We start from the raw sequence: 16,979 nt of genomic DNA on the forward strand, positions 1-16,979 counted from the left end.
AACTACCTATTTTCTTGTGTAAAGAAAATTGGAAAATGTCTTTGATATTATGAGATTATGACTGAGTTATTTTTGGGGTAATTACATCCTTCAAATTGGTATTAGATCACCTAAGATCTTCGTAGAGGCTCAAATAGCGCCAATTGACAACAAATTAGACAATTTGTTGAATTGTTGAGAATGTTAAAGGTGCAAGCAAACATATCATAAGAGGAAGAAATTCGTTTCTAAAATTGGAGAGAAATGCTCCACATGAAAGTTAATGGAAGATATTGATGAGAAGTGCATCAACAATTGAAAATTTGTATCAACCATTGAAAAAATGTGCTTCATGATGTCAAGTTTATGTGCTTCATCATGTCAAGTTTGAGATATACATTGGAGAGAGGTGCTCCAACAAAAATAACAATAATAATCAGTTGCATACAACTTTGAATTACGTGACAATATTGAAGACTAATTCAAAATTGGAGTAGGAAGTCTAAATTGTTTAGGATTTGAAATTTGATAGTGTAATTTCTTTAGTTATATCTAAATTTGTATTCAAAATAATATTATACTAGGTTTTATAGTTTCAAGTTAAAATAGTTTTTGCATTATTAAAAATAGAGGCGCTACTACCTATTGTGTCGAGAACATTCTGAGATGTCTTGAGATTTATGAGATTATGAGTGAATTATTTTTGGGTAATTGTATCCTTTAGTTATGCTTTATCGTGAAGCTTTTAGATCTTTCCATCTAAAGTAAATTGAAGCTAGTATTGCTATTTTTTTTAAATAACATAGCGTCCGAGTCAATTTTAGCTACTAACCTACTCCTTCTATCCATGTTTACTTGTCAATTATACTAAAAATAGTTGTCCATTTTTACTTGTCTAGTTTGAAAAATCAAGAGATAATTTGTCAATTTGTTTCTATTTTATCCTTATTATTAATTATTGAGTTAGAAACTTCAAGGAATTGTTAGTGGTTACACCACTTTTAAAGTATGTTTGATTGATTTCAACCATTAGATGACTTAGTAATAATTAGGGGTGATATGGTAAAATTGTCATACTATTTTCGGCTCCTTATAATAGGCGTGCCAAGTCAATACATGAAAAGTAAAAATGGACGGAGGGAGTAGTATTTTTATTCATCATTGGACAACATAAAATTGTAAAGGTTATTTATTAACTATACGTTGACTTTTGATAGTAGCATGCGTGCTTATTTTACATCATTTCTTTAAATTGTCATCAATTTCTAGAAACAACACTTTCCAAAGTTTTAAGAGTAAAAAGGCATTGTTTACGCACCTTAGTTCCAAAAAGGAAATTCATGCCACTGGATTGCTCTCCATATGTGGGAATCACAAAACCATTAAAGTTGTTCAAGCCAGAAATTTTTAGGGATCTCAAACTTGGGAACTCAACGTTGTTAACCCCCTTGCAAAAACTCGTGAGTGCTTGTAACTTGCTAAGTCTTAATTGCCGCAACTTTGGTAAGTCAATCAGCAATAAATATTCCAATTTAAGAAATTGAAGCTTCATGCTCATTCCCTCTCCTTCTTCATCATCTACAATTACAGCTTCAATCTGTGAGCACCTTTCTATCACTAGTTTCTTCAGATTCACCAAGGCCCCTATTGAAGAAGAAGCAAACAAGTTCCTTATCTTGTTGCAGTTGGAAATGCTTAAACTTTCCAATTCTCTGAAGAACGGTGTCCTTGAGCAAAGTTGGTGGAACCATAACTCACTGTCTAATCCACCGAGTCCCAGAACCTTTAAACCTCCAAATGAGACCTGAAAATTCAATTCGAACAGGCCATACTGTGATTGGGTTGGAAATTCAGTAAACATTGAAGAAATTAAAACTCTTGACCAAGTACACACATTTTGCATATATTGCAATTTCACTGCAAATGGGGGGATTGCCCATCAGGTCATTTCTTTAGTATTTCCACGAAAGGTGCAAACTTACCGAAGTCCAACTTAATCAAATACCAAATGCAATGAACTTTTAATAAGTTCAGCACTCCACATGACAAGTGATAAGGTACATATAGAATAGAACATATAGAATAAACTGAAAAATGAAATTTAAGTCTAAGCAGTGATTTATTTAATGGTGCAGTACTTACAAGGTAAGTTCCAAACTAAATGATCTAATGATAATTCTCACAGGCCACCGCTTATTGTTGAGGACTTATTTAAAGTTGGGTAGGAAACCTAAATTGTTTAATGTTTAGAATTTGGTACTCCCTCCGTTCCAAAATAATTGTCTCTTTTAGCTCATGCACACCCCTTAAGAAATTGCCCACTCCTAGAAAATTAGGAGTGTTTGTACCAACTTACCCCTAATTAATGCTTAAAAAAAGAAAAGTTATTTAATGATTCTTGATTATAAATAAGGGTAAGTTTGGAAGAATAGAACTAATTTCTTCTTGAAATACTAAAGTGTCACTTATTTTGGAACAAAATAAAAAGCCTAAAAGAACACTTATTTTGGAATGGAGGGAGTATTTGCTAGTTTTTTTATTTATGTCTACATGGGATTTATATTCAAAATAATATTGGAATTGGTTTTCTAGTTTTTAGTTAAAGTAGGTTTTGCATTATAAATAGGGTATTACTACCTATTTTCTTGTGTAAAGAAAATTGGAAAATGTCTTTGATATTATGAGATTATGATTGAATTATTTTTGGGGTAATTACATCCTTCAAATTGGTATTAGATCACCTAGGTAGAGACTCAAATAGCTTTTGCTATTGGCATGTGCCGCCCCCGGCGAAGGTTGATGCAAGTTTTTAAATGTTAAATTTGAGATTCAAAAGATAAAAGAATCGGAAGGAATTAAAGATTATGTTGGTAGACGCACGCCAATTGACAACAAATTAGACAATTTGTTGAATTGTTGAGAATGTTAAAGGTGCAAGCAAACATATCATAAGAGGAAGAGATTCTTTTCTAAAAATTGGAGAGAAGTGCTCCACAGGAAAGTTAACGGAAGATATTGATGAGAAGTGCATCAACAATTGAAAATGTGTATCAACCATTGAAAAAATGTGCTTCATGATGTCAAGTTTGAGATATACATTGGAGAGAGGTGCTCCAACAAAAATAACAATAATAATCAGTTGCATACAACTTTGAATTACATGAGAATATTGAAGACTAATCCAAAATTGGAGCAGGAAGCCTAGATTGTTTAGGACTTGAAATTTGCTACTGTAATTTCTTCAGTTAAAGTCTAAATTTGTATTCAAAATGACATTATACTAGGTTTTATAGTTTCAAGTTAAAGTAGGTTTTGCACTATTAAAAAACTAGAGGTGCTACTATCTATTTTCTTGTGTCGAGAACATTTTGAGATGTCTTGAGATTTATGAGATTATGAGTGAATTATTTTTTTGGGTAATTGTATCCTTCAGTTATGCTTAATCGTGAAACTTTTAGATCTTTCCTTCTAAGTAAATTGAAATTCTAAATAATTAATCTGCACCGCTAAAGCTAGTATTGTTAATTTTTGAAATAACACAACGTCGAGTGAATTTCAACTACTAACATACTCCCTTTATCCGTTTTTACTTGTTCTGTATACTAAAAATAGTTGTCCATTTTTACTTGTCTAATTTGAAAAATCAAGAGATAATTTGCCAATTTGTTTCTATTTTACCCTTATTATTAATGATTGGGTTGGAAACTTCAAGGAATTGTTAGTGGTTACACTACTTTTAAAGTATATTTGATTGATTTCAACCATTAGATGACGTAGTAATAATTAGGGGTGATATGATAAAATTATCATTCTATTTTTGATTCCTTAATAGGCATGCCAAGTCAATACATGACAAGTAAAAATGGACGGAGGAAGTAGTATTTTTGTTCATTGGACATCACAAAATTGTAAAGGTTATTTATTAACTATACGTTGACTTTTGATAGTATCATGCGTGCTTATTTTACATCATTTCTTTAAATTGTCAATTTCTAGAAACAACATTTTTCAAAGTGTTAAGAGAAAAAGGCATTGTTTACGCACCTTAGTTCCAAAAAGGAAATTCATGCCACTGGATTGCTCTCCATATGTAGGAATCACAAAACCGTTTATGTTGTTCAAGCCAGAAATTTGCAACTCCCTCAAACTTGGGAACTCAATGTTGTTAACCCCCTTGCAAAAACTCGTGAGTGCTTGTAAACCTCGAAGGGTTAACTGCCGCAACTTCGGGAACTGGATGTCAGGGATTTGACTTTGATCAGCTCCATCAACTTCATTTTCCTCTAAAACAAATACTTGTTCCATCTCCTTACAATCCGTAAATGACAATGTTTCAACGTGCTGCGCAAAAATCCTTGCTACAGATAGCGAAGAGAAGTGAAGTAGTCTCTCGCAGCAGCCTACATCAACTGATTTCACGTTAGCAAAAGGAACCTTTTGCATATTCAGTGAAACAACATGCCTCAAATCTGGTAGTTCAGATAGCTCCAATTCTTTCAAATGAGGAAATAGGGAGTTAGCAGTCACGTTTTCTCTGTATTCTGTTTCCTCTTCCTCTGCACTAATAATTCGAGCATCATTCACAGGATCAATAAACAAATAAGGAGGGAGATTCTTGCAACGCCGGATGCGTAAATACTCAAGTCCTCTGAAGCAGCAATGGAAAACTAATTGGTAGCATAACAACATTGCATCATCCATACGACCGAGTTCCAATTTCTTTAAGCTTGCCAGTGCGTCCTGCCAAATGAAATCATTTTTGGCTAAAATAAATTATTTGTATAAAAATAATGGAGTTCCTAGAAAAAAATAATTACTTAATTTTCAAAAAAAGAAAAAGAAAGAATACAATGAAATAAATAGTCGTTACATCTACAGATAAATAATAAAAATAAAACTTGAGGTAAAATATATGTGTTATATCAAGAAGACCAAATACACAATAACGAATAAATCATTACACAAATAAAACATAAGACTATTTTGTGAAAATTACTCCACTTGGAAGTTGATAATCGATTTTTCATCAACGTCACACACCCCGTGTCCAGGGGGTAAAAGCTATCAAATAGGCAAATATAGGGGGTTGTTAGGACCGACGATAATTTAGGTATACACTAAGAAATGGTTGGACATGCAATTTGGACTTCAAATTTGAAGTTTTGATTTATAATCTGTGCTTATTTAAGATATTTGAACGAAACTTCAACTTCAACTTGAAATTTTAATTTCAAATCCCAAATTCACTTAAAAGGTAGAAATTCAATTCCAAGTTTGTGATTTCAACTGTTTTAAAATTTAAAACTTGACCCATAAGTTTATATGTCACAAAAAATACCCATAATATTAGATTCTAAACAAAATACTCATGCTTAACATGAAGAAATTGTTTGTACGATGCGGAAGGATTATAATAAAGAATAGTTGATTGCTACTATTGAAGAATTCAATTCCTAGCAATTTCTATGAAGCTTCCTCTAAACCTATGAATGACAAGGGATGCTTCCTCACACCTAGGAGTCACCTTCCTCTCACCAACCATTGAAGCTTCCTCCAAGCTTCCTCACACCTTCCTCCTAGCTTCCTCCTACCTAGTTTTGGTCCTATAAATAGAGAAGCTTCAAAAGCTTTCTATAAGCAAGATATTAGATCATCACAAAGACAACCAAGAAGAGTTGTGTAATATCCTTGAGAGATTTGTGAGGTTTTTTTTAGAGTTTTTGTTAGAGCTTGTATGTCTCTTATTTCTATTCTTGAAAGTAATAGAAGTATTTTTCTCTCATATTAGCTTGATACTTTAATTTCCCCAACAAGTGGTATCAGAGCCAAGGTTCTGTCTGAGTATGCTCTGTGGTTGCAGCATAGTCTGAACTTCCACATCAGAAAAGAATTACCTTGGTGCTCTCGCATCGTACCGCCACGTTACCGGTCAGTTTTGTAATTTTGAAATATTGCAGTTTGGTCCCTCAATTTTTTTTTGCAAATTATTCAGAAGGTGAAAAATGACCATTGACGAGTCAACTTCATCTTCTGGAGCTATGATTATGCTCACGGCTACCAACTACACGCTGTGGAAACCTCGGATGGAAGATTTCCTCAGTTGTAAAGACCTTTTGATCCAATGAGAGCTGAAGGGTATTAATCCTGACCCGCCCAAGTCAATAGAGTGGAAGAAAATTAATAGAAAAACTATTGGTCAAATCCGACAATGGATTGACCATAGTGTCTTCCACCACGTTGCACAAGAAATCGACGCTTATGCCCTTTGGAAGAAGTTGGAAGACATGTACCAGGCCAAGACCGCTCGGAACAAGGCCCTTCTGATGAGACGCCTTGTCAATATGAAGCTCAAAAGTGGAACTTCTGTTGCCGAACATACCAGTGAGTTCCAGAGTCTGGTAAATCAATTATCTTGTGTAGAAATGCCACTTGGAGACGAAATGCAATCTCTACTACTTCTTAGTTCCCTTCCTGATAGTTGGGAAACACTAGTTGTTACTCTCAGCAACTCAGCCCCAGATGGCAAACTTACCATGTCTGTGGTCAAGGATGCATTGTTCAATGAAGAGGCAAGAAGGAAAGACATGAGCACAGATCAGACTCATGCCCTTGTGACGGAGAATCGAGGAAGATCACAAGGAAAACAACAAAGAAACAGTAGAGGAAAATGGCAAAGTAGAGGCAAAAGTCGGGGGAGATCATCAGATGGCCGGAAACCTTCTTATACCTGCCACCATTGCGGTATAGAGGGTCACATGAAGAAGAATTGCTACAAATGGCTAGAGGAGCAAGGCAAGAGCAGTTCTCAACCGAAGAACAAGGGTGGTGAAGCGCTCATCACAATCTCAGGTGATGTAGCATACTGCACTACCCATGATGAGACATGCCTTCACGTCTCAAGAGAAGACACGGAATGGGTGGTAGATACTGCAGCATCCTACCACGTAACTCCCCACAGGTACTACTTCACGACATACAAAGCTGGAGACTTTGGAGCGGTGAAGATGGGTAATTCCAGTTCCTCCGGAATAGCAGGAATTAGTGATATACAAATAAAGATAGGTACCGGGAGCACAATCACTTTGAAGGATGTCGGACATGTGCCGATCTTTGCTCAATCTCCTGTCAGTGGTATCTCTTGACAAACAAGGGTATGAAAACCATTTTAGCAGAGGCACATGGAAAATGTCAAAGGGCGTTTTGACAATTGCTCGAGGACATGTTTGTGGCACATTGTACAAAACGCATTTGAGAATTTGTACAGACAGCCTCAACATTGCAGAGGAGGCTTCTCAGGATTTATGGCACCAGAGACTCGGCCACATGAGCGAGAAAGGGTTGACTACCTTGATGAAGAAGAATCTTATCAATGTTGACAAGAACGCTGCACTATTTCCTTGCAATCATTGTCTATTTGGTAAGCAACACAGTATCATTTAATTTCACTTCAACAAAAAGATCAGAGTTGTTAAGTTTGGTACACTCTGATGTCTGTGGTCCTATGGAGGTTGAATCACTCGGTGGAAGCAGATATTTTCTGACTTTTATCGATGATGCTTCTCGGAAAGTGTGGGTGTATTTCCTGAAGACGAAAGACCAGGTGTTCGAGTGCTTCAAGTCATTTCACGTCTTGGTGGAACGTGAAACAGGAAAGAAGCTGAAATGTCTCCGATCTGATAATGGAGGCGAGTATACTTCAAGGCGTTCAATGCATATTGCAGAGCATATGGCATTCGACATGAGAAGTCGTACATTCACGCACCCCTCAAAGACAATGGCGTTCTTTGAAAGAATGAACCGGACTATCATGGAGCGTGTCGGAGCACGCCGAATATGGCTAAACTTCCAAAGCCATTTTTGGGAGAAAATAATACCACATGTTATCTCATCAACCGATCACCTTCGGTACCACTCAATTGAAGTTCCGGAGAGGCTATGGACGGTAAGGATCCTACATACTCACATCTTAGAGTATTTGGGTGTTCATCATATGCACATGTATCCAAAGAGCTCGGACGAAGCTTGATGCGAGAACTATCCCATGCATTTTCATTGGCTACGGAAATGAAGAGTTTGGATACAGGTTATGGGATCCTAAGGAGAAAAAAGTGATCAGAAGCAGGGACGTTGTGTTTCACGAAAATCTAACAATAGAAGACATTAAAAAATCCACGATGTCTCAGAAGTCAAATGAGGGTGCTCAAGTTTCAAATGAAGCACCAGAATTGTTCTTGAGAAATAATGACGAAGTGCCAGAAGAAAACTCAGAAGCAGAAGAAGATGAGAAGACAGAAGAGAGTGCTGAGCAAGGGGAGCCACAACCCACCTCACCGCCGTAACCATCACACGACACGATGATGGTAGTTCTTCTCGGATGGCTCCGCTCGTAGATCTGAACGAGGCCATATACCATCAAAAAGGTACTCATCATCTGAATACCTTTTGCTTACTGAAGATGAAGAACCGGAGAGTTTTCAAGAAGCGATGTCTCATAAGGATAAAGCAAAATGGCTGATAGCAATGCAGGATGAGTTAGAATCTCTGCAGAAAAATCAAACTTATGAGATCGTAGAACTTCCGAAAGGGAAGAAGGCACTGAGAAACAAATGGGTGTTCAAGTTAAAGAAGGATGCAAGCGGACAAGTGGTGAAACACAAAGCTCGGTTGGTTGTCAAAGGGTTCCAGCAGAAGAAAGGAATTGACTTTGATGAGATCTTTGCATTGTCAAGATGACCTCAATCCGAGTTATACTTGGCCAAGTATGAACTTGGAGCTTGAGCGAGATGGATGTGAAGACTAAAACATTTCTTCACGGAGATTTGAAAGAAGAAATCTATATATGCGACGAGAAGGTTTTGAGGTTTCAAGTGATAATCTCGTGTGCAAGCTATCTAAAAGCTTGTATGGTTTGAAAGAACCAAGGCGGTGGAATAAGAGTTTGACTCATGCATGAAGAGTCAAGGCTACAAGAAGACTACTGCGGATGAGTATGTATACATCAAGAGACTTCCAGACGGTACCTTCATTGCTCTTCTACTATATGTAGACGACATGTTGATCGTTGGGAAAGACCCAATGAAGATAAACCAACTAAAGAAAGAACTCTCTAAGTCTTTTGATATGAAAGACTTAGGACCGCTCAACAAATTCTTGGGATGCAAATCACTCGAGACGGGGGAAGAATCGCAAGTTATGGCTATCTCAAGAGAAGTACATTGAACGGGTACTTGAGAGATTCAACATGAATAATACCAAACCGAGTTAGTGTTCACTTGCGAATCACTTCAAGTTGAGCAAAAGAACATGTCCCACATCCAAGGAAGAGATCGGGGAGATGTCAGCGGTGCCCTATTCTTCAGCAGTTGGAAGTCTGATGTATGCCATGGTATGCACACAGCCAGATATCGCTCATGCAGTGGGTACAGTGAGTCGGTTTCTCTCTAAACCCGGGAAGGAGCATTGGGAGGCAGTCAAATGGATTCTCAGATACTTGAAGGGTACCACGAAGTTATGTCTTTGCTATGGTGGAGCTGATCCAGTCTTGGAAGGCTATACAGATGCTGATATGGCCGGAGATATTGATAGTAGAAAATCTACTTCAGGATATATCTACACTTTTGCAGGGGGAGCTATTTCCTGGCAATCAAGATTGCAGAAGTGTGTGTTTATCTACAAGCGAGAATACATTGCCGCCGCCGAAGCCGTAAAGAAATGTTGTGGCTAAAGCGCTATCTCCAAGAACTTGGGATCCAAAGAGAAGAGTACAAGATACATTGTGACGATCGAGTGCTCTAGACTTGAGCAAGAACTCCATGTATCATTCCCGTACAAAACATATTGATGTGCGGTATCACTGGATACGCGAGACGATTGATTAACAACTGTTGAGACTAGTGAAGATCAACACAAAAGAGAATCCATCAGACATGCTGACAAAGGTGGTGACACGAGATAAGCTAGAACTATGCAGAGACATAGTCGGGATGCTTGTTCTGAATATGCCTGGAAGGGGAGAATTGAAGAATTCAATTTCCAGGACATATCCAGTTACAAGCAAATTGAAGAATTCAACTCCTAGCAATTTCTATGAAGCTTCCTCTAAACCTATGAATGACAAGGGATGCTTCCTCACACCTAGGAGTCACCTTCCTCTCACCAACCATTGAAGCTTCCTCACACCTTCCTCCTAGCTTCCTCCTACCTAGTTTTGGTCCTATAAATAGAGAAGCTTGTAAAGCTTTCTATAAGCAGATATTAGATCATCACAGCACAACCAAGAAGAGTTGTGTAATATCCTTGAGAGATTTGTGAGGTTTTTTGTTTAGAGTTTTTGTTAGAGCTTGTATGTCTCTTATTTCTATTCTTGAAAGTAATAGAAGTATTTTTCTCTCATATTAGCTTGATACTTTAATTTCCCCAACAACTATTGATTGGACCAGTGATTCTTTGTAAAGTTATGTGTATTCGAAAGTTTGTGATAGTATGTAATCACAAACATCTATTTATAAAAGGAATATGGAGATATGTGATTCATCAATGAGATCCCTTAGAATAACTCAAATACCTTGTTTATGAATTATAATTTGCTCATTTGAGATAATTTTATAAGCCCAATATATTATGTCAGAAGGAAAATCTAAAAATGGACATGAATATGACGCCAAACACTTAAAGTAAATATGAATAGAAAAGATAGAGAGAGAATGCGAACCAGACATTCCTTGGAAGCTCAAGGTTCATACCACCGAGAATTTCAATTTATACATCAAGACACATTCGTAACATGTTGGCCTTATTTCAATACTTCTACTATTAAATTTGTCGCATACTTTCACTTAACACCTGGACAATGCCTAGTCAGCTAGTGTAATTGAACACTTTAGTGGTCATGTATGAGAAAAATAATCATGGTATATAATTTGGTATAATTTTATTCAATGTTTGGTTGTAATTTGAGTCATGTATAACTTAATACACCAATTGGTGTATTATTTTATACCACCAACGACATGGAATAACTAATTCATGTATAACTATGAAGAGCATCCAAGGGTATAATTATAAATTCATTACTTTTTTAGTTTAAAAATAAATAAATATATTAAATAATATCTTATATATTCAATTTTAGTGCAATGAACCAAGCACTCAACAAGAAGTAATCTTTATATTACTAATCCATGTATAACTAATCTCTTAAATAACTAATACTTGCATTATAATCCCTGTATAACTTGTTTTCGAACCAAACGCCCCCTTATACTAACCAAAAACTGTACTCCCTCTGTCTCAAAAAGATTGTTCGTCTTTCCTTTTTAATCTGTCTCAAAAAATTATCCCCTTTTTATATTTAAAAATAATTGAACTTTATGAGATATTTACAGCCACACAAATATCTAAGGCTTATTTTGGATCACACATTGCAAAAGCCTTCCTTTATTTTTTTAATTTTGTGCAAGGATAATATATTTGGGACAGAGGGAGTTCCAATTAAACACTTTTAGCTAACCAGTGAAATCAGTACAGTATCATTTTCATTTTTTCCACTCCATTACTTCAATTCCTTTATTTCACTTCATACTTTCACCTATAATTTTCTCCCCAGATGGGCGACTAGATGGGGAAACATATCTTTCTTCGAAATTGCAGATTTTGCAGCTATGATTAATTTCTAAGCTTTTAAATGGCCAAGGTGTAAAAAATAGACCATGACATGATCATTACCATAATTTGCTTCACAACTACTAGAATCACCCCGGGAAGAAAAATTAGAACACAAGATGAGAAGAAAAAAGAATGGAAGAGAATAAAAAGAATAAAGAGGGGAAAGAAAAAACCAGAACACACTTTTCCGGATGTAGTTTGGGAAGGAGAAGGGAGCAGTGGGGGTGTGAGTTCTTAAAAAGATTTATAAACGAAATGGTTTCTTTATTAAAATAAAATTTCCAGGTGTCCCCTATTGATTGGTTGTATGCACTTGGAAACACACACTAATCCTTTACAGCAGAATGTTTAATAGGTACAAATCTTGAGTGGTATAAGTGGTCAATAGGTACTAATCCTTGTTCAGGTGTGGAAACCGAAAGTATCGAACAAGTTTCGGTGGCCTTAAAACTTTGTCTAAAACTTTAATCTCTAAGTTAATAACATGTTCATACTTATATTTGCGCATATGAGGTTAAATAAATCCACCGGAAGTAATTTTATTTTCTCTAGCATGATGCTACTCTTGGGTGGCAAATGGGTAGGTTTGGTTGGATTTGACAGGTTAAAAATGGTTTGGATAAAAATGTATTGGGTTTAAACCCGCTCATATGTCATGTGGGTAAAACATGAGTTGAATGATAAATGAGTTGATTGGTTACGAGTTAGCCCATATTATATGAATGTAATATTATTTTAAGTGTAATGTTTATAATTTTTTTACATATATATAATTAAATACTATGAAATAGAAAATTTGACGGGGGCAGGGGTGGGGGTGTGGGGTAAAAATAAATTTCCCACTTTCTAAATTTTTTTTATGAAAGTAAGATAAAATATATGAAATAGAAAATGTTGTTGGGGGGTGGGGGGGAGGCGGGTAAGGAAAAAAAAAATCTCGCTTTTTAAAAATAACTTATAAGCTAACTTTTGGCTTTAGCTTATTTTTATATATATATATATTTTTTTTTTTTGCCTCAAGTAAGTATTTAAAAATACTTTTATCTTTTCTGCCACAAAAAAATAGAAAAGGAGCTTAAAAAAAAAAAAAAAAAAACACAGCCCACCCAAACACCCTCTTAATAAATATTAGACGCACTTGTTAAGAGGCAGCAATCTGCGATTTTGCGCATAATTACTAGCGGTATCTTTTGTGACTAAAATTAATAATTGATACTACTAAGTAAATTAGGGGTAAGTTACGCACCGTTTCCCTAAAAAGGAAATGCATGTTTGCACTTTGGTTGTCACTGTTGGGGAAGAATCCTCTGATGTTCGGTAAATTACAGATATTCAAGATACTTAAGCTAGGGAGCTCGATGTTGTGAGTCCCATTGCAGAAACCATTTAGCGCCTCTAAATGTTTAAGATCTATATTCTCCAATCTGGGGAACTTGACCTTATCAATCTGGCTAATTCCATGCCCACAACTCACATTATCTTCCTCTAGAAGGAACACTTGTTCTAACTTCTTACACCAGTCTATTTCTAGACTTTTAAGAAGTGGCAAAGTTGTGGACATTAATGGCATTGAGAGAAAATAAACAATTTCCTCACAATTTCTGATCTTTGAGGCGTTCGAGGTTGGCAAAACAATTATATTGACTTGGAGCCTCGCAGGGATAGATCAAATTTGACATATTTGCAACATACTCCAATTCTTTACAATGGTTGACACGTAAAGACTTCACATGCTGGAAGCTTTTTTTGGCCAATAAATCAATTACATGGCTTGTTACACTTTCCTTCAACGCGACTTCTTCAACATCCACTACAATGTTGCTTATCCAATTCACTACATGCTCTGCATTAGAACTACAGCACACCGTCTTGGAGTGTTCAGGATAATAAACATTAAAGCTTCCAAGATAATCAGACGACAGCACGTTTATAAAAAACCCCATTAGCCCACCAGGAAGACTTGTATCTTTTGGGATAACTTTGTCAGATATGTTAATTCTTAGCTTGGTCAAATTCTGCATCACCTGCAGTTCAGCAAGTGAGACATTGTTCCTCTGTTCCACTTCATTTTCGACTTCCCATTCAACTGCATCACATCCTTCCATATCAAGTTCTTCTAACTCAAGAAAACGTGATAGAACTCTTGGTTCAATTCTTTTAATATTACCACAAGAGTTCAAATCCAATAACCTTAGCTTCTCTAGCTTTCCTAGTTCAGCTGGAAAAACACTGAAACTCGACTCTCTCATACTCAGAATCTCAAGGTTAACTAAATCACCTATCAATGATATATCCTCCATCTTGCAGCAAGACAATGTTAACATGCGCAAATTCTTTAACAATCCAATTGATGATGGCAGCAGTGAAAATTGCACGTCATTTATTTCAATTGCTTTTAGAGCTGTTGTTCCTCCAAAAAAATCATCATGCAGATAAGAAATATCCCAGGCTGTTATTTCTAAGAATTCCAACCTTTGGCAATTTAACCTCTTTGGAGACTTTACAGTTGTCTCTGAACATACTGAAATGCAAGTCACTTCTTCATGGTGAATATTCCTTGGCCATTGTTTTAGCTTCAAATCGTGGCTTATCTCAAAAAGATGTTGTTCTCTGGATGTAATATATATAGCTAAATCTCGAAGAGCATCGTGCATTATGACCGAGCTATCGTCCTCGTCTTTTTGTAGTAGGAAACACTTTTTGAGCTTATCAACCAATAATTCCACCCTTATCCTAGCTTCTTGAAGACTATTAATGTGTGCAAACATGCCCAAACTCATTCCACGTCTGGCAAGAATTTCCAGGGGTATATAGTCATCTTCTGGGAATAAACAACAATGCAGATATAACTTCCTTGCTTCATCGTTTTCTAGATGATCGTAGGACAGCTTCAAGGATTTATATACTTTTCCCAATCCTGTGATGTTTTCTGGAAGGACTGATTTTAGCTGTGTAAGTGCACCTTCCCAAATTTCCTGACTTCTATCTTTCAATGCATTTGCAACAGTTAATATTCCAAGTGGTAACCCCCCACATTCTTTGCAAATTTCTTTTGCAATTTGATTCAAGGCAGGATCATTAGTTCTATCACCAGCATTTCTTCTAAAGAGATCCCAGGATTCTTCTTCAGACAATGACTCTATAGTGAAAATCTTCCCCCTAGTCTGAAACATAGAAGAGCATATATCATAGCTTCTCGATGTTAGCATGACTTTACAACCTTTGTGCTCCTCTCCCAAGGGAATTCCTATTTCCTCTAAATCGCTTTTTCCCAAACATCATCTACTATTAAGAGAATTTTATACTCATTCTTCAGTCTTGTATTTAGTCTGACAGCTCTGATGTTCTTATCCTCTTCATTAAGTTCTAGACCCAATTGTTGTGCAATTGAGGCTTGAAGCTTTTCCAAGTTGAATTGTTGGGAAACTATTGTGAACACAACCTTATCAAACAAGTTTCCCCCTTCGACCTTTGCAATAACTTTCTTCTCCATTCTCGTCTTCCCAACACCACCTGGACCACATATCCCAATCATATTTGTCTCCTCATCATTTAGAGCTTTAATGATATCTGCCATGATTAATTGTCTTGACATACCATCATCCTCATCAGAGTCTTTCTTGCTTACAATGCAAGCCTTAACAGGAGGAGCAGAATAGGAAATTTTCTCATACTTGCTCCCTTCATTTCGTTGTTGGATGACAGTGTCAATTATCTTCTTAGCTTTCCTACTTACCACATAACGCGAAATCAAACCTTGACTTAGACACCCCTTTCCAGTATCAGCTTCACTTGGCAAAATAGTGTTGGTCTTTTTTAGGATGTCATCTGTTTCTTTGAGCCAGCCCTCAATAACGGTTCCGACACTTCTCAAATTTCTCTTCTCCTCCTCCTTCAATCGAACCACATCTACTCTAATATGATCCAACTTCTCCGTTTCATCTTTCAGATTCTGGATGTTTCTCTTGTAAAACATCAGATAACCAAGTTGCCGTCCAATCGGTTTGACTATGTAGTTCACAACTGGCTCTGTAATTAATCCCACAATTTCTAAGGCCATATGCTCGTCAACCTTGCTTGCTTCTTTTATCAACTTTTTTACCGATCAGTCTTTCCGTTCAGTATGGTTGCTTTCCTCTTTCTTTTTTTGTTTATTTGTTCCTGCATAATACGAATCAAATACACATAAGATAACATGAAGTTGTTTGTCCATGAAAATTTTCCCACATTTCACAAGCAACAAGATTTTTATACTCCTAGGACCCGTTTGGCCATGAAAATTATTCATTTTTTTCCAAAATAATTATTCACTTTATTTAAAATTCAGTTTTTGGCCATGAAAATTTCAAATCCAACTTGAAGTTTGTTTTAAATTTGGAAAATAACTTATAACCTGTTTTCCAACTCACTTTTACTTTTGAACTTGAACATTACACCAAATATTCTTTACAAAAAGTATTACCAAACACAACTCCATCTTCAACTACAACGCCATAAATTTCAAATAAAGTGAAAAATATGTGGAATCTATGGCCAAACGGCTACTTAGTAAGTGGATAGAACCTAGTTTTCATATAACGAAAGTTGGAGTTGGCTCGTTTGAGTTTGAGTTGAGCACTTGAGTTCATCATACAAAGAACAGCTCATTATTATGGACTTCAAAGTTTAGCCTTAGAGGCAAGTGGCAATTGGATCTCGGAATACTTCAAGAAAGTAACAGCTCATATTTATGGACTTCAAAGTATAGCCTTAGAGGCAAGTGGCAATTGGACCTAGGAATGCTTCAGCTCATATTTATGGACTTCATCTAATTTCCAAGAACATAGGAAGCAGTTGCTTACACACTCTTCCTATCCTCTTTGCTGAAAATCCATCCAACATTCTACGTCTGACAGCTTAAACCATGCTACCAGGTTTCATCTTCCTATACGTACTCATTGTTTTGTATACTAGCATTCCTTTCGTATTCTTACCTGAAGCTATATATTGGATGGATTGGGAAGAAGGGTCACAAAGCAGCCTGCCATGTTCTAGTTAAAAGGGAAAATGTGTTAAAATAAAACAATGAATGAGATATCTCAAAAGGAATGTCCAAATTCTTCTTTCCTATATTATTATTCTTTAAGATATCTCTAATGTTTGGCTTTCAATAGTAACGGACTCTAGCTATTATGATTAGCCTTTTAATCCTCCTTATTGCTATTAACTTTGAGTATAGCCGTTGGAGTCATTATTACTATTAGCTATCAGATTGTTTCTTTGCTAATCTTTATTCCTATTCATTCTATTAATATAATTGAATTGCTATCATTAAAGTATCTTTATTGAGCAATTGA

At 36.1% G+C, this 16,979-nt stretch overlaps 2 protein-coding genes across 2 annotated transcripts in view; both read right to left on the minus strand.

Moving 5' to 3' along the window:
- LOC132049176 (probable mediator of RNA polymerase II transcription subunit 26b) overlaps positions 1–16,979 on the minus strand; it is a 90,593-nt gene that overhangs the window by 14,179 nt on the left and 59,435 nt on the right. The window lies entirely within an intron of this gene.
- LOC132049173 (uncharacterized) overlaps positions 1,184–16,979 on the minus strand; it is a 46,057-nt gene continuing 30,261 nt past the window's right edge. Inside the window, exons 2-3 of the mRNA XM_059439870.1 lie at positions 4,024–4,719; positions 1,184–1,783 (exon numbers count right to left, since the gene is read on the minus strand). Coding sequence (XP_059295853.1) covers positions 1,238–1,783; positions 4,024–4,719 — 1,242 coding nt within the window. The 3' untranslated portion in view covers positions 1,184–1,237. The remainder of the gene's footprint in view (positions 1,784–4,023; positions 4,720–16,979) is intronic.

The sequence above is a fragment of the Lycium ferocissimum genome, chromosome 3 (assembly GCF_029784015.1).
Source record: "Lycium ferocissimum isolate CSIRO_LF1 chromosome 3, AGI_CSIRO_Lferr_CH_V1, whole genome shotgun sequence".
Taxonomy (NCBI): domain Eukaryota; kingdom Viridiplantae; phylum Streptophyta; class Magnoliopsida; order Solanales; family Solanaceae; genus Lycium; species Lycium ferocissimum.